General features: G+C 49.0%; 1 protein-coding gene across 6 annotated transcripts in view; it reads right to left on the bottom strand.

The window, feature by feature from the left end:
• The window catches only part of LOC119448018 (fat-like cadherin-related tumor suppressor homolog), a 653,800-nt gene that overhangs the window by 174,258 nt on the left and 454,161 nt on the right, over nt 1-25,381 (bottom strand). For all 6 annotated transcript variants that reach the window (XM_049666727.1, XM_049666730.1, XM_049666726.1 and 3 more), the window contains one exon: nt 8,934-9,098. In XM_049666727.1, coding sequence (XP_049522684.1) covers nt 8,934-9,098 — 165 coding nt within the window. The remainder of the gene's footprint in view (nt 1-8,933; nt 9,099-25,381) is intronic.

Genomic DNA, 25,381 nt, shown 5'->3' with positions numbered 1-25,381 from the left:
AGGAGAAACCGATGAGGTTGCTGAAGATGAGTTTGTTTGCCTTCTTTCTCCGATGTTAACTATTGGAGAATTACAAGCGGAGAGTGCATCTGACAGTTGTGGGGATTGAGGGTTGCACCGGCGTCATTGCGCGGGCTCGCACCTGTTCTGCCGTCCCCCGGTTTTCTCTGTCCCCCGGTTTTCCCCGTCCTCCGCGTAACCGGTTCCCGCGGTGGCGCTGAGGGCGGGGTGCTGACGTCACGAGGCGGCCGGTTTTCGGCTGCTAGCGGCGGAGCGTGGCTCGGATTTCTCGCCGGGACCAGTGCACGGTACGTTCATGCTTTCCTCTCGTCCGCCGACACCTTTGTGACTAGGACTGGAGCTCGTGCACGGTGCCTTTGCCCGTGCGGGGAGCGCGTACTTTGTGCTGATCCTTTCCCGACGCTAAGCCGACGAGCGGTGCCATTAGTGCTCGCGCGAGGTCGTACCCCGCCGAGCCGCACTTGCCGAAAGCCTAAGCCGAAGGATATTGCCCGTGCTCTCGCGAGTTGACCCATTGGTTATCGCCAGAGCAAGTAGCATAGCCGCCGGGACTTTTCCTAGCGGCGTGTCCCAGCTTGAGCCTGTGCTCTCACCGCGACCTGCTATAGGCGCCTGTTATTGTATTTTCGCCCTGGTGCGGGACCCCTTTGGCTCCCCGCCGTGCGGGCGTTTGTGCAGTGCTGGTGCCGACGGTTTCAGTAAACGGTTTCCGTCAACTCAGGGCTTCACTGTGTTTTTGCGTGCGTCGCTCGGTAGCCCCTTGCGGCCTCTGAGCTCGCGCGCGAGCGGTGCTAGAGCCGACGGCTGACGCGGCCCTGTGGCTCGCTAAGCTCGAACCCGCAGTGGTTGGTCTCCTGTGAGACACCAAGAACCCACACTGGCTCCCAACGCGGATTTAAAGGCTCATTAGGCCTTTGTCTGTGCTTAGCCGAGTCATACGCCTTAGCGAATTGGACTCGCCGCGTTATGTCTGCTAGGCGTAGTGACCTTTGTCCTTTGTTAGTGCTAGCAGACGCCGCATTGCTCGAGAACAGGGCCAGGGCCCCCCTTGAGCAGCGCACCCCTGCACCCTCGCTTGTAACGACCCCCTGTGGGGACGGCAACGCGAGGCGCTACGTACCAGCTCCCTTTGGAGCAGTAGCGTTGTTTGAAAACGGGGCCAGAGCTCTCTCCGAACAGTGCACACGGGCACATTCGTCTGCCACGGCTCCCTTTGGAATGCCAAGCAGTGCGATGTCGCAGCGTTCCCGATCATTGACTCCTTCGATAGTAAACGGAGCGCAGCGCGGAAACGGGGCCTTAGCCCTCTCCAACTTTTGCCCGTTGGCTGCTTCTCAATTGAACAGCCAAAATCAGTGGTATGCCGCGGCCCCCTGTGGGGATTCTTCAATCACGGCGACCACGAATTCCGCTCATACGTCTCCCTTTGGAGTACACTCGGTGGCGCCCAGTGGCACACCGATCGAGCACACACCTGTTTTATCGACGCTGGCTGCTTCTCAATTGAACAGTCAAAATCAGTGGTATGCTGCGGCCCCCTGTGGGGATTCAATCACGGCGACCACGAATTTCGCTCATCCGTCTCTCTTTGGAGAACATTCGGTGGCGCCCAGTGGCACACCGATCGAGCACGCGCCTGTTTTGTCAACGCTGGCTGCAAGTGGCCTAAGCAATTCACGTATAGCTGCCTCAAGTGGCAGCTGTGAACGACAGCAGGCGCACCCCGCTAGGAGCCCTTTTTGCTCTGGGGACGGCGGCGCGCCGGCCGTTATCCCTGTGGAAACCGCGCCACTGATCGAGCTGGACGTCAGTTCATCCTTGCTCGATCGCGCCGCTAACGCGCCAACAGCTCCCTTTGGAGCAGGCGCACAGACGCTGTTGCATAACGCCGCCGAAATGATCCAGGCACTCTCTGGGGCAGTTAAAACGTTGTCGGCTGTTCCGAAATGCGCTCACCCCGCTGTACGGTTGGCAGTCCCGACCTACAGCGGATACGGTGACCTGCTCAGTGCCAGGGACTACTGTTACTCCCTCGCACGCTACCAGAGAGCTCTGGGTTTGAACGATCAGGATGTACTCGGACGCGTCGTCCCTGTTGCACTCACTGACTCGGCGGAAAGGTGGTACAGGCTTTCCGGACACCGTGCAACAACCCTCTAGGAGTTCCGCGCGGCATTCCTGCGTGAATTCCTACCCGCTGACTACGAGAGTAGGATGCGGCGAGAGCTTGGGCTACGTACACAGGCTCCTGATGAGTCGCTTGTGGGAATCCTCGGTTCCCATAATAGCCGCACGGGCAGCGAACGTCGCGTCAAGCACATGCGTGCCAGGGAGAGTTGGGAGAGGGGAAACTTTCCTTCCGCGGGCGGCGCGCGGGAATCGCAAGCGCTATCAGCGCCACCGGGTGGGTCACGTGAGATCCTGCTGATATCGCCCGGGTCTCTTTGGTCCCCAGCAAGCGGCTGTGGCGGAAGTCTCCGCCTCGGCCTCCCGTATTCCCGCACGTGGTTAGTCAACCCCCCCCCCCCCCCCCCCCCATCCCCCCGTATTCCCCAGTTGGTAAGTTGGAAGCCCTTCTTTACCTAGTGTATTATTCTCTTCGAGGGAACCCTCAGCGATGTCAACTATATAGCTAGCTGGCCTGCTCGAAGTGTTAGTTGCAGTCGTAATAAATGCTTTCCGAGTGTACACGTGGTTGTCGTCTTTTGTTTCCTCGAGCTTGTACCGAACCGCGGTTCGGAGAAAACCGCAAGGAGTGTGTGTGCGTGTGTGTGCGCGTGCGTGCGTGGTGCCTGTTGCTCTTCGAAGCAACCAGAAGTCGCACCAACTCCTGCATCGGATCATCGTGGACACTCAAGGTGGACGGGGTCACTGACCCTCTGACGTCAGATCGAGAGCCCGGCTCTCTGCAGTCGCCGCCGCCGTGTAAACGCCTTGCAGCCACGGTTGCGGCTGTCCCTTTCATCTTGGCTCTGGCGGCGTGGCCAGCTGACCCGGCAATGTCCTGCCCCATCCGGCGGGAGTTCGGGACCGCAACCCACCACGAAAGCAACAACTCCGATCTACCAACGGTGAGCCCGTTCCTGCAGTCAAGACTGCCCTCGAGACTCCTACGTCTTCGGCCACCGCCCCTAGCCACAGAATTTTACGCGCCATTTCCCCTTCACACCTTGGACACTGTCCCGCGCCAGCGGCCAACTATTTTTGTTAATATTTCTTCCTCCTCTCGCGGCATATTTTTTTTGTATTATAGAGTGTAGCAGTTTATTTTTTTTTATTTTTCAACGATCCTTGTATATATTTATTATTATTGTAGTTCATGAAAGTGTTTTATATATATATATGTCGGAACGCGGTGTTTAAAGAGTACTTGCTGGGCTGAGGTTGGCATTTAGCTTGTGCATGAAAGACTCAATTGTCTTTGGCGCATAAGCCCCTACTAGCTCTTTCGCCAGGCTGGTAGGGGGGCATTTAAGGAGAGAAGGATGTGGGGATTGAGGGTTGCGCCGGCGTCATTGCGTGCGCTAACACCTGTTCTGCCGTCCCCCGGTTTTCTCCGTCCCCCGGTTTTCCCCGTCCTCCGCATAACCGGTTGCCGCGGTGGCGCTGCGCACGCGACGGTTGCGCTGAGGGCGGGGCGCTGACGTCACGAGGCGGCCGGTTTTCGGCTGCTAGCGGCGGAGCGTGGCTCGGATGTCTCTCCGGGACCAGCGCACGGTACGTTCATGCTTTCCTCTCGTCCGCCGACACCTTTGTGACTAGGACTGGAGCTCGCGCACGGTGCCTTTGCCCGTGCAGGGAGCGCGTACTTTGTGCTGATCCTTTCCCGACGCTAAGCCGACGAGTGGTGCCATTAGTGCTCGCGCGAGGTCGTACCCCGCCGAGCCGCACTTGCCAAAAGCCTAAGCCGAAGGATATTGCCCGTGCTCTCGCGAGTTGACCCATTGGTTATCGCCAGAGCAAGTAGCATAGCCGCCGGGACTTTTCCTAGCGGCCTGTCCCAGCTTGAGCCTGTGCTCTCGCCGCGACGTACTATAGGCGCCTGTTATTGTATTTTCGCCCTGGTGCGGGACCCCTTTGGCTCCCCGCCGCGCGGGCATTTGTGCAGTGCTGGTGCCGACGGTTTCAGTAAACGGTTTCCGTCAACTCAGGGCTTTACTGTGTTTCTTGCGTGCGTCGCTCGGTAGCCCCTTGCGGCCTCTGAGCTCGCGTGCGAGCGGTGCTGGAGGCGACGGCTGACGTGGCCCTGTGGCTCGCTAAGCTCGAACCCGCGGTGGTTGGTCTCCTGTGAGACACCAAGAACCCACACAGTACAATCGCAAAAGTCATGGACTTTGTTTTGTCCTCTTGGCCTGATAAATAATCTCTGGAAGCGGAGCTAATGCCATATTTTCATGTACGTGCAGAACTATCCATTGTACACGACTTGCTTTACCGTGGTCACAGGATCGTAATTCTAAGTATCCTTACTCGTCGTTTGATGCAAGTCGCACACGAATCACATCCGGGGATCAGTCGTACGAAAAGCCGTTTGCGAGAGTTGTACTGGTGGCCTCGAATGGATAACCACATAGAACAACTGGTTAAATCATGTGTTGTTTGCCAGTCATGTGACAAATCAGCACGGCCAACCATAGCACCTATGCAGCCAGTAGCTTTCCCTGACAACCCATGGGAGAAGATTGCAATTGATATTATTGGCCCATTTGAGCAAGCCCCATCAAATGCCATTATGCAGTGACGCTTATTGATTATCACAGCAAATGGCCAGAAGTTTTTTTTTCAGGACAAGTTTCTACGGCGACGGTCAAGAACTTTCTGCTACAAGTGTTTTCTCGTGAAGGCTACCCGAGTGAAAAAGTTTCCGACAACGAACCGCCGTTCAGCTCGGCTGAATTTGAAGAATTCCTTCAGGAACGTGGCATACGCCATAGCATTTCTTCTGTTTACCACCCGCAAGCAAATGGGCTTGTAGAAAGGTTCAACAGAGTCCTCAAATCTGTTGTCCAGATGGCAGTATACGAGCGGCGTGATATCCGTGTCGCCGTGACAGACTATTTGGGGGTCTACCGCTGCACACCTCATGCCACAACGGGAGTTGCACCCGCCGTTTTGCTGCACGGACGACTGCCACGAACACGCTTAAGCATTGTTGGATTACCGGATTCTTCATTTCACGAAAATCTAGCACAGGCGATGAAACGGCTGCGCCAGCGTGTCAGACAAAACCAAGCTTCTTCCAAACTTTACACAGACTGCCGTCGCGGAGCCCGAACAAGACACTTTGCCGTCGGCGACTACGTCCGCGTGAGAAAGTCACCAGTTCTCGGGAAAATATCTTGGCGCTTTTCGCAACCGAAGCAGATTATTGAGCAACGAGGGCCAGCTTCATTTCTTTTGCATGACGGTCGAGTGTGGAATGCCTCCAAATTTCAAGTGATACACCCAGAAGCTGCAGAGAAGTTCACAGGCAATCGACCTGGTATTCTAGAATGGACTCTACCACTACCTGACGAGTCTCTTCAAGGTAACGCATTTTCTGCGAGTGAACAACATGCTGACTGTCCATCTACGTCACGGCAAGAAATAGCAGCACAAGCCAGCAGTGAATCAAGTACTCAGCCGTCTTCACTGCAGGACAAAATGACTGGCCAACCCCCATGGAAGAGCGCACGACTTAAAAAAACTCCGTTGAAGCTCAGGGACTATGCATTACTCAAGCGATAGTTTTTTTTTTTTTTTTAAATCAACAGGGGAAATGTTGTATAGGAAAGAAGAGGAGGATGGTTGCGGGGACATGAAATAAAGAAGATGATGTTCAGGCATCGGATGCATCGTTCTTCTGTGTTCTAAATAAAACAGTCGCGTGGAAGTAAAGCGTTCACCAGTTATAGGCGGGGATGGTGGTCCAGAAGTCCATGTTGAGATGACACCAGCAAAATGAAGCCTGCGGTCGGATGAACGGAGCAAGTCTCGACCGGTCGACGTGACGCTGGCTCAACCAAGGTCTTGCCGTTGAGAAGAGGTCAGATACGGTTGTCTCGAGCGTCTCCAGCAGGTCCGCTGTGATCGAGTGGAAGGCCCAGGCATCCAGGCCCAGTCACCTGGCAGCCCACTCTTCTGCGTCTCGTCGTCCAGCTTCCGGAGAGAGCTCACTGTCGAGCAAATCGCAGCCTGCTGTGGGAAGATGCCAGGTCGTCGGCAAGGGCAGAGCCGGTCAGGTAGAGGCCTCGTAAGCCCGGGTCCAAGCGCCCGTCAAGCTCACACCTCTGCACCCTAGCCGCCTGCCCTTGTTCGAACTGCCGACATGTCCTCTCTCCTTGATGATCATGATGGTGATCTTCAGCTGTGGCATGTACCCGCTCTTCCGTTCTTCTCTTCCTCTTCTTTTCTCCTAGTCTCTCGCAGACTTTTCTTTAGATTTTGCTTTTTTTTTTTGCGACGCTCGGCGCGCTTCAGCCAAACTCACGCAGCACTTCGTCTTTGTCATCGTCTTTTGCTCCCGGCTATCCCACGCACCATGTTCGCATCGCCTTGCGCACTTCACATATCATACTTTCTCACTAAGCGTCCCTCGCAGGATCCCCATCCCGCTGCTCGCGATCATCAGCCGCGAGCTGGACAAATTGGAGAGCGCAGGCATGATCCGCAAGGTCGACAAGCTAACACCATGGTGCTCCGGTCTCGTCGTCGTCCGGAAAGAAGATGGTTCCTACCGGCTCTGCGTCGACTAGACTCAACTGAACATGGTCATCCTCCGGGAATGACATATTCTACCAACTGTCGAGCAAGTCCTTGGCCTCCTCGGCAATGCAACAGTTTTTTCAAAGCTGGACGCGACTGCAAGCTTCCACCAGGTGAAGCTCTCTACAGATTCCCAAGAGCTTACAACGACAACGTTCATCACCCTATACGGCCGACACTGCTTTTGCCGGCTCCCCTTTGGCATCACCTCCGCACCAGAGTACTTCCAAAAACAGATGGCAAGAATCCTGGAGGGCCAAGAAGGGGTTGCCAATATGATAGATGTTATTCTGGTTTTTGACGCACCTGCCAGGAACGTGACGCCAGACTGAGCCACGTGCTATCTCACCTTGCAAAAGCAGGCATCACATTGAAGCAGGGCAAATGTCATTTTGGGGTACCCGAGGTCTCCTTCCTCAGAGTCGTCGTCTCAGCACAAGGCATCAGGCCAGATTCAGGCAAGGTTGAACAGTCAAAGCCATGGAAGCTCCAACGGACGTCGCCGGCGATAGAAGACTGCTCGGAATGGTGAATCATCTTGCCAGATTCTTGCCACACATCTCAGACGTCATAGTGCCCATCAGAGCCACCCCGACATTTGCCGTGGTCGATCATGAGGCGAACAATAGCAGGGTGTGACAAAGGATGGGAATGGGATGTTTACCTCAGCTCCTTCCTTCATCGTGGCTCACAGTCTTCTCCCTTACCGGCGTTTGCCAGATGCGCCAATTTTGACCACCCCATCTTGTTCTTGGCTCGGTCCAATAAGTGCGCAGTTCCGCGTACACGTCACCGTTACGTTTGCAACTGGTTTCCAAGAGGGTCGCACCACCACGAGGAAAGGCATCTGGCTCCCCGCATGGGAAGAGGGGAAGAAGGCGTCTGCTATCTTCTCGCTTCCGTGGCGCGCGAGAAAATATGAACCTTGATAATTCCCACAAGGCGCAAATGAGCGTAGCCTTGCCTAGCTGCTCCATCATTGCGAACACGTTCCTCTTCCTTTGCACCCAGTAGTGCCATAGTAGTGCGCCATGTTCGGCTGCTCAAGGAAAGCAAAGTCTGATTTGACGCACTTTTTGACAAAGCTACGGCACTTTAAGAACTTCTTTGTTAGCGTCAAAAGTCGATGTCGTCGATCTGAGTTGCTGTAATGACATTGCCATGCTTGAGTTCGGCGCTGCGTTGACGTCCTCAGCCTTCATGTGCAGCATGAAGGAGCAGGCCTCGATGCTTGATTAAACATCCTGGTAAATGCAAGAAGGGCCGTGAGTGTCCGGTGCGAGTGTGGGGAGGAACAAGAAGGTGGCGTGTTGCTTTTCGACGATCAGAAATCAACAGTCATGGTGAAATTGCTTTTGCATTGCTGTTCGTACAGAGGCAACCACCACCCGGTGTTCTTCAGCCGAAATGCCCGAATCTTCTTACATGCGCCACCTTGCTCGAGCAGAGGTAGTAGGCGAGAATTGGATTAGGATGATGCAGCGACCGTGATGACATTGCGAACACCGGCCCATACCCAGCGGCTCAAGTTGGTAGGCACCGCCAGCACCAGGACGTAGGAGACTAGATAGTCACACTCAAAATGCTTGAAGTTCCCAAACAATGCTTCGCATAAAAAAAAAAAAAAGGCGCACAGTGTGTCATACGGATTCCCGACGTCAGTCACTGGCATTACATATAGAATGTGCTCCCGGCTGTCATTGCGCCGCTTCTCGCATTTTTCGCTCGCACATAGATAGAAGCACTTATGTAAAACTTGTAAACGCCTAAAGAAAAAGGGGAAAGGTAGCCCGCACCCGGCCATAGCTGCACCTATACGTCCGCGCCACTGAATCGACTGAACGTGCTCCCGGTGCAGGTACAGTACCCGCCAAGACGAATGCCCTGTTTCACTGCTATTAAGTGCGGCTCCTTGCTCCTGCCCGTCACACTGCTCCTTATAGCGACCATAATGAAACCGTTTGAAAAGGGCCTCACCTTTACGACTCCTGCACTACAGGTTGCCGAGTATGACATTTAACAACTGCACGTAATTCAACCACTTGACCACTAATACACACAATACAGTTTCCATTTAATGCCTCAGTCATACATTTGGGGCAGTGGTGAAATTGTCCTGTGTTAAAATTGTGGATCATGATGCATCTGTGGCATCGACAGTAGCTCACCTTCATAGCAGGTGGGTTCCTGGCAGTGGGCATCACATTGGGGACCAGTGCGCCCAGGGGGACACTGGCAACTGTGGCCCAGAGGAGATGCATCCGGCACACAGTGGCGCCCTGCAGGGCATGACTGCTGGGCACACTCATCCACGGCCGTTTCGCAGGCGTCCCCTGCACAAGGCACAAAACCCACAATGGTTGTTAACATATACTCAATAACAAAAACGTTTATTCTATATTCATTCTGAGTGCAATGGCATCCTGGCTACATATACAATTTGCCCCAAAGTCATATTGAATGCTTTGATGATCTCGTGCAATGTTTAATTGTGATGCCAAGACACTGCACTGAATTTGTGCAACACAGACTAAACTGCCAGTGAGATGCAGTCAAGGTTGCATGCAACAGCTGCACATCACAGAATCATGATGATGCACAATAGGCAAATGCAGTGATGGAAGCAACATTTTGCTATTTAGAGCAGATTTCGGAGGAGAAAAAATGCCCCTTTGAAGCATCCATAAGTGTTTTTGGAGCAAAAAAAAAATGCTAGTTTGGAGTAGCTATTGCATGGTGTTTGCGGAATAGATGGCAAAATATACCATACGACTCCTGGAGTTAAAAGCATCACGGAAGCGCCTCATAAATATTAATATTTATTATGAAACATGCTGCACATACAATAATCAATGCAAATTACAAGAAACAAACAACTAAGAAGATGGATGGTTGTTGAACACACATTACCTCTATACTTAAAATACCAGTACTTATGGCACAAATGAGATCAAACCGGCAAAGCTAAGCACCACATTATAAAAGTAACCCCAATCACATATAACCGTTGCCAAAGCAGCAGTTGATAATTGGCATGAGATCTAAGTAATCTCAGTCACTTTCTCATTTCACCAAAATAGTCTGCATGTCAAGTTCAAAAATATAGCTAAATGAGCTATATATTTCAAATGCCAGTTCTTGTGGCAGTAATGAGATAAAAGCCGATAAAGCTGAGCACCATGCCATTTCGGAGCAGGTTCCACGCAGTTACTAAGAAAAATGACAGTTTGGAGCAGCATGTAGCAGCATTTCTCTTTTGGAGCAGTTTGGAGCGATTGGAGGAGCACTTCCATCACTGCAAAGAGAAATGCCCTTGAGGCTCAACCTTCACAAAAAGTAAGTACAGTGAAATTCCAATAATTCGAAATCAGTAATTTAAAATTGGCAGATAATCTGAAATACTCTGTTGGTCCCAGCAAAGACCTATGTATTTGAATAGAGAAACATTCCCATGGACCGCTTTACGGACAAACCTGAGCAAAGACGAAAGTTTGGTGCAACGTTAGCTACCGTAATGACGCTTGCCCTCGAAATGAAGAGAATAGATGTGCGTATGGGAAGCCAAGACTGAACCAGAGGAAGCAGAGCAGGGCACCCTCCTTTCCCATCTGGCTTAGAAGGAGCCTCTAGCGCGCACTTGATCATCTTGCTGTGCGCTATCCTGCCCTGAAAATATCTGAATAAAAATTACTAAAAATAAACAGTTTCCCAGAATGAAACTGCTTCCATGTTTGCAAACGTCCTATCATTTGTTTTATTCTACGCAGTTTTTTGTAGGTATCTGGCTTCTTAACGCTGAACTTGTTTAACGGGATAGCGCCATCTAGGCAGTGTTGCCAAGTCCAACGAGGCGGCGTAGCCAAAAGCTAGAGAAGTTGTAGCCCAAATGTAGCCAAACAGAAAAAAAGTGCAAACTATTTCGTAGCCAAATATAGCCATTCTTATTTGCAATTTTATTTGTGTATACATTTTAACATTCGACTACGGCAATCCTTTTTTGCACAACCCGTTGTAACAAAATGTCCGTGCCACCGTGACAGTCGGCCCTTTACATCAACAACAGCGACATCATGCTTGCACAGAACACTTTTCGGTTGGCCCCGGTAGCTCTTAAGTTCCAGCGAATCGCTGCAGTGGGCGAAATCAGTGCTTTTATTTTATTACAGATAGTACTAAGTTATTATTTTTAGTTATTTACAGTAATATTAACTACGAACTCTGCTATTTAGCTGTCATGAACACAAAATAATGTTCAGCGTCATCGATCTCTCATGTTATCTCTGCCTACGGCATAGTTCAGCTGTCCAGCCATCTGCGACGGCGACATGCTCACGGCTTCTTTTTTGATGCGCGAAAACAAGTCTTTTACGCTACGATATCTCGCGTTATTTGTCTCATTGTCCTATCTTGTTTTCTCGTTTTTTTGTTTTGTTTTTGTTTTTCAATTAGCTTGGCTCGGATTAGCTGGGACACACACTACCATAATGTGTATAGTGTCAATTTAAATAACCTGGCCGCCATCTTAGGTCTCTAACACATCGAGAACATGCGTTAAGAAAAGGGACAGGCAACAGATGCCACTCACTGTCTGAATCAGTGTAAGCGGAGCTTTACAAGATTACTGCGCAAACCGGCACACTAGTGTAAGAAGCGCGGCGTCGTTTTAGGCGACGAGCATGTCCCGAACTAACTCGCTTGAAATGGTAAAAAACAAATTGATAAGAGTGATAATGCTGTGAAAACCGGTTACTGTCAAAAAGCAAACCATGTTGATGGCTAATAAAGTTTTAGAATAGGGGCCTCTAAAGTTTGGGGACCCAAAGAGCTTTGCGGGTGTTAGCGTTGGGGCATGCAAGAATGAAGAGTTTTGGAATAGGCGTGTTGCGTTTGCAGCGTCACTACGGCGACAAAGAAAAGTTGTTATAAAATTAAAATAAAATATACCATTTTACGATAAGAAAAGTAATTTAGACTTGCATGTTTTCGCCTTTAATTACAATTTAGAACTTATTCTATTAGCAGCATGCAACTTGTTGCACTTAGTTTTGAGTAACCAACTTTACGCAGCTTCACCCAGCTAAGTCACTCCGTGATAAGCCTACGAGCCATGAAATCGACAATTGAATTCGGAATCAGCGGCGTATAATGAATTAATCTTCATTACACATGTTGAGAGAAAGCGATAACCGCAATTACTTAGCTTAAGAACTTCACGCATTACCACGAATCGAGCCCAGTTTTGTGCTAGGTTATAGAGCCGTCGTTTCGATGGACACTGCCATGTTTTTTGACAAAAGCTTTTGGGGTAGCTTTTGGGGCTCCCGCTAAATCGATGAAATAGCGTGCCCGGCGCAAAACCCAAACACAGTTACCGTTTTGCGCATGCGCAGTGGCTTCGAGGCTATTTCATTGGGGCCCCAATACGTTTGAGGCCCCTATTCTAAAACTCTAATAATTGCTGGGGTTTTATGTGCCAAAACCACGATATGATTGGGAGGCATGACGCAGTGGGGGACTCCAGATTAATTTTGGCCACCTCGGGTTCTTTAACGTACACGTAAGTACACGGAAGTCCCTGCATTTCGCCTTGATCGAAATGTGGCCGCCGTGGCCAGGAATAAACCTGCGTACTCGAGCCAGCAGCACGACACCTCACAAGCTAAGCTAACATGGTGGGTGAAGTTCATGTGACGTGGTGCACTGATGTCATCGTGGCAAACATGTTTCGATATTGGCAGAATGAGTATCTGCATCCATGACGTTACGGGCAAACCATCTAGAAGTAAAAGCACCAGAACCCTCCTTTGGCTCGGGGTCTTGCTCCCATTCTTTTTTATACGTTCTCGCATACTTGGCCCACTTCCCCATGCTTGGATTCTCCTCTCTGAGGAGGATCCGATCTTACGTCCAACCTATCGAAATGAATCTCGAATCTAAGCACGAATAAAAATTCATCTAGCAGGAGAAGGAAAATGGCAGTAAAGCTTGGCGCCAGAAACGTGGAGTAGGTCGAAAGCTGTGCCCGGCGCGATACTTCATCCGGAAGACATGGCCATGAACAAACTGGAGTGTGCCATCCACCCGTGCTTCCCTTCTTTCATGTCAGCGCCACGATCGCCCGACGACCCCGACCCTATGTTATTGCTCTCCATTCCTGAGCATAGCCATGTTAGTACAGTGTACTGTGAAAAACCCACTACGCCCAGGTTCATCCTGATGCCTGGAGATCGGGTGCCTAAAGGCCAAGCCGGGTATAAGTTTTAGTGCATCAAAGATGAAAGCCACCGGCTCAGACAACAGCGCAGAGAGGAAAGGAAAGGTGGAAGGGGTCATTTCGCGCACGCACACACACACATAGCCACGCGGCCGGGCTCAGCCAGCTAAAACACAGCCTTCGAGATTCGCTTCTACCTGATCAGAGCTACCTCTGGAACGTGTACTAGGGCACCACTTACAGTCCAAACACAGCCAAGTTGCAGATTTTCAGTAGCCAAAATGTAGCCACATGGCCAACTCGTCCAAATCAACGCCAAAAGATTTTTCAGGTAGCCCAATTTGGCTATATATATCTAAACCTGGCAACACTGCATCTAGGAACAGTGCAGAGAAAAGGTAGTCTACAAGTTTGCCATTTCAAGCATATAGTCTCATACAACAATTACTAGACAGAACTATGGCGCTAGGGTCTACAGGAGGTGCAAGCAGGTACTATATGGGATTGATGGTTAGTACGTGGATTTGCCTAAACTTCATCCTTTTGGCTTCAAATGAAAATTTGCAAACTCATCATTTTCAACAAAGTACGGTGTTAAAAATAAATAAATAAACATTAATAAAATTGTTAGCCAGTAGGATTTCAACTAATAATCTCTAGCACATATGTCTAGCACACAAGCCTGATTTTGAAACCATTATGCCACGAATGCATGCTTCGACAAGCAGCATAGAACACCCCTTCCTTGCGGACATTGAGACGCTTGGTGCATTTCAATCTGCAGCTGCACTAGAAGAAACCAACACATCAGAAACTCCACAAGTACAGCACGGCACTATGAACATTACTGAAAATTTAAGTAAATAATAAGATGACGTTGACCATTTGGGTGAAGAAGACTACGATTGAAAAGATTGTCTGCTTCACCCAAATGGTCAACGTCATCTTTGTCCCATTGTGCGCAGTCTCGTAACATTAAATATGATCTATTGCATGGAAATATGTGTAGCCTGTCTGCAAGTCACTGCAAACAAAATCCTTCCTTTGTATATTATGCTGCTCTTTCATACTAACATTTATACACTGAAATCCAAACTTCATATGCACACACACGTTTCATGAGCCAATCACACCAAGAATGCTTTGCTTTAGGTAAATGTCAACTAGAGTTGAGTCTGCGTGGTTTTTTTTCTTAATTTGTCAACTTTTGACTGTTCTGTCAAGGTTTTATGCAAATACCACACCTATTTGTTTCGAAATTATTCCACAATTTGCTATTTGCTTTGAACCAACAAATTGTTATTTGCACCAGCCTAGTTATGACAAATGCTTCAGAATTATTCTTTAAGGTATGGGGTATACAAGAGTACAAGTTTTTAAATTAACTTGACCAGTGCTGCTGTTCGGCCTTGCTGGTGTGACATAGTAACAATGTAAAGTGCTGGAGCAGACAAGGACAATAGAGGAGGACACGACACGAGCGCACAAAGTCAGCGCTTGCGTAAGGTCCTTATCTGCTCCAGCGCTTTACATCATTACTAGGTATTCAAACTTAAATTTGAAACAGAGATATGAAATTGTTCAATCAGAATTGCTACATGCCCATCCGTTGTCATACCTCACGTGAAGCGGATCTAGCAAACAACTCCAGTCTTGTGTGACACAAATTGGGAGGTATGCTTTGCACTACAATTTCCATCATCCTTTAAAAAACTGCCTCTGCTTAATAAACCCCTTTTGATGATTCCACGAGAGACGCTTGATATGTTTATTTTGTCTGTTTTTTCTATATGTTATGTCGGCATATTTAAACTGCACAGAACTGAAAATGTTATTTCCAAAAAGCATTCCCAGCACGCCAAAAGAATATTTGAGAGTGGCGGCGCTGGCATCCTGCTACTTATTACTGCAATATTTTCAGACTTCATGGCCGAATTCAACGCAAACTAAAGAAGTTGTGTCAAAAACCTTTTCTGCTCATTTTAGTATGCTTGAATGTAAATAACTTCCACGAAATCTTTATGCTGTCCACAGAAGAAAAAAAAAAATATTTAATACTTCCAAACAAAGCCCAAATGAGAAAAGTTTTGTAACTTTGATGAGTCACTGCGCATTTTCTATTTCACACAGAAACTTGAAAAGAGTGTCAAATATAGAATGTTTCCTTTGCAACATTCGTGCCAAAGATTGTGTTTCTACAAAATATATAAGAAAAAAAGCTTAACAAGTTCTTTCCAAAAAACTCATTTTCAAAAAGTTAAAAAAAGAAAACAGGTTCAGTTTCAATTTAAAACAAAATTTTGGCTGGAAGTCTGCTTATGTCAGGCAAAACATGTCTGCGATATTATGTTTCCTCATTTGCTTCATTCACAAAATATAACGGGCCAAAGTGGCCGACATAGAGTGCGCTGGCTTGAGCGCCAGGAGGATTCATTCTGGTTTTCACATTTCCTCTCTCTCTCTCATAAAAAAAAAAAAGAATGCAATGGATGTCACTAATGAAGGCAGGTTTACTTGGTTCCTTTCTATTGTGGCAAGAACAATGAATATGTTTTCCACTTTGTTTACTGGGGCAAAATGCTAGAGAGAACGCACTCGACAATACTTGTGGTGCTCAAACAAATTTATTACATCTCCTTTGCAGCTATTACTTAAAAAGGTTTGATCACCATCAGCTGACAAGCGGAAGTTCTCACAATGGTCAGCACATGCCCGCTTGACTGATCGCGGCACACATCCACACATGCCATGACTGAATTTCTGGTTGTGGGTTCTTGGTGTCTCACAGGACACCAACAACCGCGGGTTTGAGCTTAGCGAGCCACAGGGCCACGTCAGCCGTCACCTCCAGCACCGCTCGTGCACGAGCTCAGAGGCCGCGAGGGGCTACCGAGCGACGCACGCAAAAACACAGTAATACCCTGAGTTGACGGAAACCGTTTATTGAATCCGTCAGCACCAGCACCGCACAAACGCCCGCGCAGCGGGGAACCAAAGAGGTCTCACACCAAGGGCGAAAATACAATAACAGGCGCCTGTAGCACATCGCAGCGAGAGCACAGGCTCAAGCAGGGGCACACCGCTAGGAAAAGTCTCAGTGGCTATGCTACTTGCTCTGGCGATAACCAATGGGTCAACTCGTGAGAGCTTGGGCAATCTCCTTCGGCTTGGGCTTTCAGCAAGTGCGGCTCGGCATGGTACGACCTCGCGCGAGCACTAGTCACCGCTCGTCGGCTTAGCGTTGGGAAAGGATCAGCACAAAGTACGCGCTCCCCGCACGGGCAAAGGCACTGCACGCGCGCTCCAGTCCTAGTCCCAAAGTGTCGGTGGACGAGAGGAAAGCATGTACGTACCTTGCACCGGTACCGGAGATAAGAGAGCCACGCTCCGCCGCTAGCAGCCGAAACGCAGCCGCGTAGCGACGTCAGTGCCCCGCCCTCGCCGCAAACTACTACCGATGAAACTGATTGGGAGCGAACGGGGAAAGGCGAGGGACGGCAGAACAGGTTAAGCCCGCACAATGACGCCGGCGCCTCCCTCAATCGCCACATGGTACACGCGGCCTTGATTTTCACTCAACTGACTTCTGCTGACACTGCTCCGCGATGGCTGCAGCAGGAGCATGAAGCAGGGCCACATTCTTGAGGTTGCTTCCAGACCTCAGGTTGTGCAGGGAAGCTTGGTACTTAACGGGTCCACCCGCTCCGTCAGAAGGATTCTTTCCATGCCCGGTAGCAGAAAAATGCCACCTCGACGTGTACTTGGCAGGGCACAACTCATAGAGTTGGTACTTATTTTTAAAATGCCTCGCTGCGCCATCACTGACGTAGGTATGTCACAGCATATGGATGCTTTTTTATCTAACATTTTGTCCACTGTACTGTGATGCATGTCGTCACAAATGACAGCAAAGCTGAATGTTGCTTTCCTTGTATTGGAACCGAGGTGAAAATGGAGATTTGTTGCTTGTGCCAATGGTACAATTGTGTTTTATTTGAGAGACGGACAGTCCAGTTTTCGGCAAAATCAAAGTTCAAAACAATGCTTCCGCGCTGCTCACTCTTCTTTACCTCATGAATAGCTGCAGTTTGAGTGCGACATATGTATTCGTGAAGAATCCATTCGGTCATCCATTTGCCGAGCTCTTTTACAAAAAGGGTTGCAGATGACGTCTTCTAGATTAAGTAGCTGCTTTCCCAAAGAGCAAATGTGACCTTGTCCTCGTCAGTCATTCCCAGACTAGCCAAAGTGAGGCTTTCACTCCATGGGCAGTGCTCGCGTTCACCTAACATACAACCTAACCCAACCTAACCTAACCTAAACTAACCTAACATACAATCTGTGGTTGTGGAGTCGCAAAGGCACATTGCTTTCACGCCTTCCAATGAGCTTTCTATGCCGGTTACGCTTTCAAGCGTGGAGATGAAAAGGTTGGCATTAGTGCAATAAACGCAAATGCAAGCGTCTTGTTGCGGTACGAGCAGCACCCATTTTGGACACTGGCTCTAAAACTTTACAAGTCGATGGCAGTTCTGGGGTGAGCTGCTTTGAACATCTAGAACTACTCGCAGACAGAATGTGTGGAAAACAACTTTGAGATGTATTCTCTCTGGCCGTTCGTGGCGTTTGGCACAACGTCCTTCTTGCTCGGGCTCTGCCGAGAGCACTGAAGTTCATCCTTGGAGAAGTAGACGAGTGCAGCTTGTACGTCCGGTGCACTTAACCTGGACCTCGTGTACAGATTAAAATCTGACAACATGCCATGCTTCTAGCACCAATTTTGAGCCTTTCTGAGCATGCATATCGTGACAGCTGTGACTGTCTCTTTTAACGCGTTTGCTTGCAACTTCTGGTGGCACGAGACGCAGGCGATCTCGATAGGACCTTGAAGCCTCATATGCTTGCTTCAAGCTATTTAACCAGCGCATGGCCGACATTCTGTCACAGACAGCCAAGGTGTACTGACGCTTCCGTAAGCAGTGCTTAATGTTGAGCGCATCTTCATCACCACGACGCTGTTAATCTCGGCCCGTTTTCTCTTTCCATTAGATAATTTGTGCATGGTAGATGGTGGTTTTAATGGTGGTCATTAGGGGTGTGCGAAAACTTGAATATACGAATACGAATCGAATTGTAACTTTTCGAATAATTCGATTCGCGAATCGAATCTTAAGTATTCGGTTACTTGAATATTTGTTATGTTTGGCAAGCCTAGTTGGCGGGCAATATGCAAAACACACTCTAAATGCACAAAGTTTGAATGCCATGAACCTGATAGCACGCAGATTTAATTGTGGTCGTGACACAGCCGAACTGTTAAACTGAACTAAAACAGCCTTTTGTTTGCGCCGCTCGCACAGGCTGCACCATGTTTCATTTCCTTCACAAGCAAGAGTTGTATACAGTCGCCGACGGATTTTTTGGACTCCGAAAATTCAGACTTGGTGGATATTCCGGACTTCATAAATGCACCTTCCGGGTTCCGATAGAGCTAATGCAGTTTCGCGACTGATTTTATTGCGATAGCAATTATATGGACACTCAAAAGCAGATTTCTGCCGTCGGCGTCGCCGTCACCGTCAGGTTCCGTATGACGTCAATGGAGATGAAATCGTCGCCGCGCGCCAAACGCTGTATGTGCGAGTGAAAGGGCGCGAGGGGCGCGCGCTTTCACGGGGAGTGAACGCACGGCGGAGAACAAACGCGTGTTCTGCTCCGTGCTCGCTTAAGGGCTGCAGAAGTAGGCGTCTCTTTCCTCCTTTACAATCATCATATATGTAGAGCAAACGCACCTTCTTCCGACGCGCGAGAGGCCATGGGGGAGGGAGGGAGGGGGAGGGAAGGGAGGCGACGCTTAGCTGCGGCACCAAGTGCCTATTTATATCAGAGGCTTCGGCAACAGTCACCAACGCCGCACGCATTTTGAGCGAACGCGGGCAAAACGCTGACGGCGCCGACAACAGTTCTGCGTGTTGCCGGCGCTGCTGCATGTCCAAGTTTATACAGCTGATAAAGCTAATATCATTACTCCGTATAGCTCTCTACAAATTTGCTATCGCAATTGATGCTTCGCCTTTCAGGTTAAACTGCGACAACTTTTTTTAGACGAATTTAAGCACCCAAGTTCGATTTTCCAGACTAAATCGCTCGTTCCGAGCCACGCTACCCATTCTTGGAGGACGCCATGTTGGAATTTCGCCGACTTGACCAGGCTTGGCTTCTAGTGGCCCCCTCTATGGCCTCCAAAATAGGGACACACACGCGCGCGCCATTCTCTCGTCTCGGAGGCCACGTGCGAAGTAACGGGGCTCGTTTCTTCGACCTCCATGGCGATCTCCATTAACGGAGATCGCTAATGCCGTGACTACAGTGGCTAGAATGGCCACTGTACCGTGACTAGAATTTAGTACACTCTACTGTGACACTCTTGTCGACTGTATGCGGAGACGTCAGTCTTGCGCAAATCCAAGCAAATCTGATAGTCTCCAAGCGTAGTATAAGGCAGTGCATTATTAAACATTTTTTATACCACCATAAGCCTAATAAATTTTCTTTTTAAGGGTGAACAAGTTTTTCGGACTTCGACTTTTCGGACTAGTTTTCGGTCCCTGCGAAATCCGGAAAATCGGTCGGCGACTGTATACACTTGAGAGGAATCGGAGACTGCAATTTGAGAGCACAAAAGGAAACCACCCTAGCGAACCGCGTAACCACGCACCATGACGTGCTGTGTTGGCTGCGTCCCGTCGCTGCGTGGCCGACGCGGGCGGCACTCGCGCCACCTCTCGGCCGCAGAACCAACCAATTTCTCTCCTACTTTTGCAAGCCGAATAGAGGTGGCGCCAGTGTCTTCCCCTCCCCTCGTCACCCCACGCGCTCCGCGTCGTTAGCCGTTGGCGTCATTTCGCCGGGCAATCCGAAACCACCAAGTCCCTCACTATCGGAAAGCCGACGTGTTCTGTTCCCAAATTTCATCTGCGTTATCTGTCGGAAAACGTAGTCCGACGTCAGGGGCGACATGACTGAACAAACGAAAAGTGCCATTTGGAAACATTTCGTAAAGAACTCGGCCCAAGAGGCTACGTGCAAAAGCTGTGATATGAAACTTCGAACGCCATCGAGTACAACGACGCCACTTGCGAACCATCTCAAGAACAAGCATCTTTCTTTGCACAGTGTGTTTTTGAGAGACAGCGGGAAGCAAGGAAGACCAGAAGGTGCACAGCCGCTCATCAAAAGTGCGCTGAAGTCGGGCAAGGACCTATCGCAGCGCGAGAGAACGGCGATAATCACCAGGATTGCCCGAATGCTGGCGCTCAACCTTCAGCCTTACATCTGTGTCGAAAATCGAGGTTTCAAAGAGCTGATGAACCACATGGAGCCGTTGTACAAGATACCCAGTCGCACAAAGTTTTCGAGGACAATCATCCCGGCGTTGTACAGAGACACAGTCACGGCTGTCAAGGAGAGAATGCAAGCGGATGTCCAGGAAGGCCTAGAGTCGATCTCGTTTACAAGTGACATGTGGACGTCGAGGTCTAACCAAAGTTACATCAGCCTTACCTGCCATTACTTAACCTCCAACTTCAAGATGAGAAGCTTTGCATTGGACAACCGGAGTGTGACCGAGAGTCACACTGCTTGCAACATCCTGGAGCACCTGCAAGCAATGATGAATAACTGGGAGCTGCCACTGCAGAAAGTGTCAGTCTATGTGGTGACGGACAATGCACGAAACTTCCGTGCGGCCCTTAAGGGCATTTCTTACGTCCCAATGCAGTGTATGGGCCATACACTGCAACTGGCTATAAAAGATGCCAAGGTAGAAACAGCAGGAGTTCCTGCCATTCTCAAGAAGTGTCGCGCAATTGTCGGTCATTACAAACACAGCGCCCAAGCTGCGGCAAGACTGCAGGATTGCCAGGGACGGATGGAGCTCTCAGTTTTGGAACTTATTCAAGACGTGGAAACAAGATGGAACAGCGAGCATGACATGCTCTCACGTCTTGTGCAGCTGAAAGAAGCCGTCTGTTTAGAGCTTGCCACCTCTGAGACAACTGTGCTCAACCTGACACCACAGGAGTGGAAAGCAGTGGTTGGGCTCGTCAAAGCTCTTGAACCAATCGCATCGGCGACCAAAGATCTTAGTGGCCAGAAATATGCAACTTTGTCGTCAGTAGTACCATTTCTCTATGGAACACAAATGGTCCTGAAAGACTGCATTGCAGCCGATGATGACACCTCAGAGTTTGCAAGAAACTTGGTGAAAAGCATGAGGACAAGGTTTCCAGAGCAGGACAAGCAAAAGGAGTATGTGTTGCCAATCGCCTGTGACCCAAGTTTTAAGAACCTCTTTTGTGCTCAAACATTCGAGGAAACAAGGCTCGTGGAGCTTGCGAGAACCGAGTTGCAAAGCCCTCCAGGAGAAGGAAGGATCAAGTGACTATACTGAAGCGTCAACATCTACAGCTCACAAGAAGCGCGTCAGCAGTATCTGGGACAGCATTGAGAAGCTGGCAGTGTTATCAAAAAGAAGACACTCCTTCAAAACAGCCAACATTGAGGAGTTTCAGCGGTACCTTTGAGAGCCCACTTGCAGTAAGGACCAAGACCCTCTAGCATTCTGGAAAGAGACAGGCAAGCAACCCTTCCCAGGACTGTGCAAGATGGCCATGAAGTACATGGGCATTCCAGCAACAAGTGTACCAAGTGAAAAGTTGTTTTCGACGGCTGGCAACATTGTTACGGCCCGGAGGGAGAAGTTGACTCCAGATCACGTACAACAGATGCTTTTTTTGCATGAGAATTTGTAAATATTCGAGCTTCTATTAAATGATTTTGTGATTCGATATTCGATTCGATATTCGGCCTTTTTTTCTTTATTCGATTCAGTATTTGATTCGAGACTTACTATTCGGTTTTCGCACACCCCTAGTGGTCATACCTATTCTAGTCACCAACCGCTTGTTCCTGAAGAAATACCTCGTCTCCTTCATCGCAGCTCTCAGTAGTAGAGGGCCGGATTTCTTTGGGGTGCATAAAGCAGTGCTGGCAGGCCTCATTGGTGTCACGAATATCCTCAGCGTCTTTCACATGGAGGCACATGGAAGCAAGATCCCATGGAGGCAAGATCCAAAACGTTCATGCAACCAAAAGCTTTTTTTCTTACCAATCTTCTTCTTGTGAACACGCAAATAATCTGCACAGAACACTCAAACTCAGCTATGAGCTGCATGCATCTCATGTAGTGAATAGATAGCCCAAGTCGAAAGGTTTGTACTGAACTACACCGCAATCTCTCTGTCACTTTTTCTGCATTGCTGTCATGACTGAGGCTCCAGAATGTCTCACGGACACGTGTTCTATGAACAAGGCCGTCTAAAGTTCTTCACTGTGAAAACGTGCGGGTCATGCTCGTTGCCGAAGAAGACAAAGTCCATCTGGCGCCACCAGCGACCTCTGCTGTTCTTAGCCTGGGAAAGCACCTTGGCAAGGTGCTGACAAAACATGATAAATTAGGCAGCATCGGTAGCTTTTGGCTCAGTCAAGCCACACTGTACTTGTTCAGACAGCTGAAATACAGATGTAAAGGTTGAGGTAATAAAAGAAGAAGTTTTTTGTGAGCAATGCGGAAAACATTCGATAGAAGGAAACAAAATACTGTATTTACTCGCATAATGAACGTACCCCCAGATTGGTCACGAAAAATTAAATTTTTTTTCTTCGCATAATGAACGCGCTGTGCCTCAAACTTTGCTACTGTGCAGACCTACGATCGAACGACCGTGCTGTACTTTTCCGGAGAGACTAGAATTCTTTACTCTTGCACATGTGTTTAAAGCAAGCACACTTAATCTCAATGCCCATCGCTGTGTTGGAAATACTTAATAATGATGCCACATGAGAAATGCCGTGATCACGCAAACAAAATTCTGCAGCTAACTCTGTAGGCTGCACATCAACGCTAGTGGCAAACGTGCCGTGGCGGCACACTGGCAGGGGTGGCGAGTTTGACGACTGAAGCTGATGGTAAAGCCATAACGAGAGAATACTGGCGGTAAGCATGGGGTAAGATAGGTTGCGTGTTATCACGGTAGCTTGGTGCCTGATGGAATAAGCGACCGTGATAACGCTCAGCCTGTCCTCACAACCTTGCCACCAGTACCGGCGCAAAGGCACCTCGAAGACTCTACAGAGAAAAAAAAAAAAAAAATGCAACAGTATCTCTGCAACAGTTACTTTACGCAGTTTACGGACTTTACTCCGAAATAATAGAAGAGAGCGCGTGTGCAATGCATAGCCAGGCGCGGCGCACAGAAGAGTCCAAGTGAAAAAGGGGCAGCCAGCACTTTATTGGCATACAGAACCTAGTCGGGCATATTGTCGAATTCAAGTATGTGTTGCTCACTTTGGTGCCCGCCTTTGGTTTTGCTGTGTGCAATGGGCCCCAAGTCAAGTTATATGCCTGCTGCGGGACCGAGAGTTTATCTGCTCACAAAACAAAAATGCTGATCAGGCACCGATAAACTTTGACATGCCGATCAGCAGGACGATCGAGGAAAGAGACGTACGCAGCGTGGTTCTCAAAACAAGAGGTTCCGAAAAGCACCACTTCGATGTGATGCTTGCGATAGCGACAGACGGCCAGAAATGGCTGCGAGGACGACCTGTTGTGGATACACGATGTGGATGAAGCAGCCAGCAACCAGGACGACAAGTCTGGCGGTTCCGACGCGGAGAGAAGTGCAATTACAATGCTGTTACGGTTTTCAAATAGTATACATGCATTTTTACTGCAAATATAAGTTACTTAATGCATTTTTTCAATCATTACCATCTTACTTTTCAATTTCTGCTGTTTCGAAAAAGTTCCCATAAAATTTATCCCGCATAATAAACGCACCCCCTAACTTTTCTTCAGATACTTTTGAAAAGAAGTGTGTTCATTAAGCGAGTATACATAATAAACGACTCGGGAAATGACAGAATTTTTTTTATAGAAAGGTAATTATTATTGCACAGTGTGCGTCAATGACTGTCGATGTAATGACTGTCGACGGTAAAGCATTTAGCATTGAATAAATTAACGAGACAACATATTGGCACCGTCGAAACGAGTTACGTACGAGACGTTTAATGCAGCCTCTTTTTGCACTTCCCTAAAACTCTCAGTTAAAAAAAAAAAAAAAAAAAACGCTTAACATAGCACTCGGCCGCGCAACGCTTGAAACAGCGAAGCTGGGCGATCGTAGCCCAGTATTTTCCAGAAGTGGGCACGAACTTTTCATCTTATTACTCCTGAGGATGATAATTTCTTTTCTCACGTCTCGGACTTAAGCCCGTCACTGCGTGTTGCATAGCGCAGCTAGCAACACTGACAACGCGTTGCAGCAGACCCGGTCTGTGAATGCATCTCTATCTCTCGCTCGCTCTCATAGTGCGCAAAACCTCTTCACCTCGCAGAGCACGAGCGTGCGAACGCGACGGCGACGCTCGAACGCAATCATATGGTTCGCATAAATGCATGCTCTGCAACCGTGGCTGTATAGCCTCGTGGTTACGACGGTCACCTTGGGACCAGGGGTACACGGGTTCGAATCCCGCCTCGGCAAGAAAGTTTATTTTCTTTTATTTCTTCATAGTTTCTTGATACGAACCACAAATTACAGCTGCCTTAAACAGCTTTGTTGCTAAAAACATTCTGGGATTTGATGTGCCAAAACCACGATATTACTATGAGGCATGCCGTAGTGGAGGACCCTGGGTTAACTTTGACCACCTGGGGTTTTTTAGCATGCATCCAATGCACAGTACACGAGTGTTTTTGCATTTCTCCCACATCAAAATGCGGCCGCTGTAGCCAGGATTCGATCCCGCAACCTTGAGCTTAACAGTGCAACATCAAAGCCACAACGGCAGGTAAGAACTCCCAGTGCCATCCAGAGGAGCCACCGTGAAGAGCCTCCGAAATACATAGTGCACCAGTGCATGCGAATGTCGAGAAATGCATAATTCGGGAACTCTCTATGAACATGCGGTGCCATCTAGTGGCACTGTCGAGACAAGATGTATGGCATGCCGGTGCCTGGAAATGCTGATTTGTTATCTCGCTTGCTACACACTCAGCGGCACATACTCAGTCACTCAAGTTGGTTATCTACGATGGTCAGAATATAGCACACCCTTTGGATGGTGGGAAAGGTCCTACCATATAAATATGAATGGAGGCAAAACGCGAACCGGGAAAAAGCGAACTCTGCCAAGCTGAAAGTGTGCCGTGACACTTTGCACTGTTGGCAAGCGAGACAGGAGCTTGCACAATTGCAAACATCACTGTTCATTCCTGGCTAAACGATATAAAGCGCAACGAGGCGTTACGATGCACGAACGCCGGGATGTGAA

This window comes from Dermacentor silvarum, chromosome 4, assembly GCF_013339745.2.
Source record: "Dermacentor silvarum isolate Dsil-2018 chromosome 4, BIME_Dsil_1.4, whole genome shotgun sequence".
Taxonomy (NCBI): Eukaryota; Metazoa; Arthropoda; class Arachnida; order Ixodida; family Ixodidae; genus Dermacentor; species Dermacentor silvarum.
This window is presented reverse-complemented; position numbering and strand designations above follow the sequence as displayed.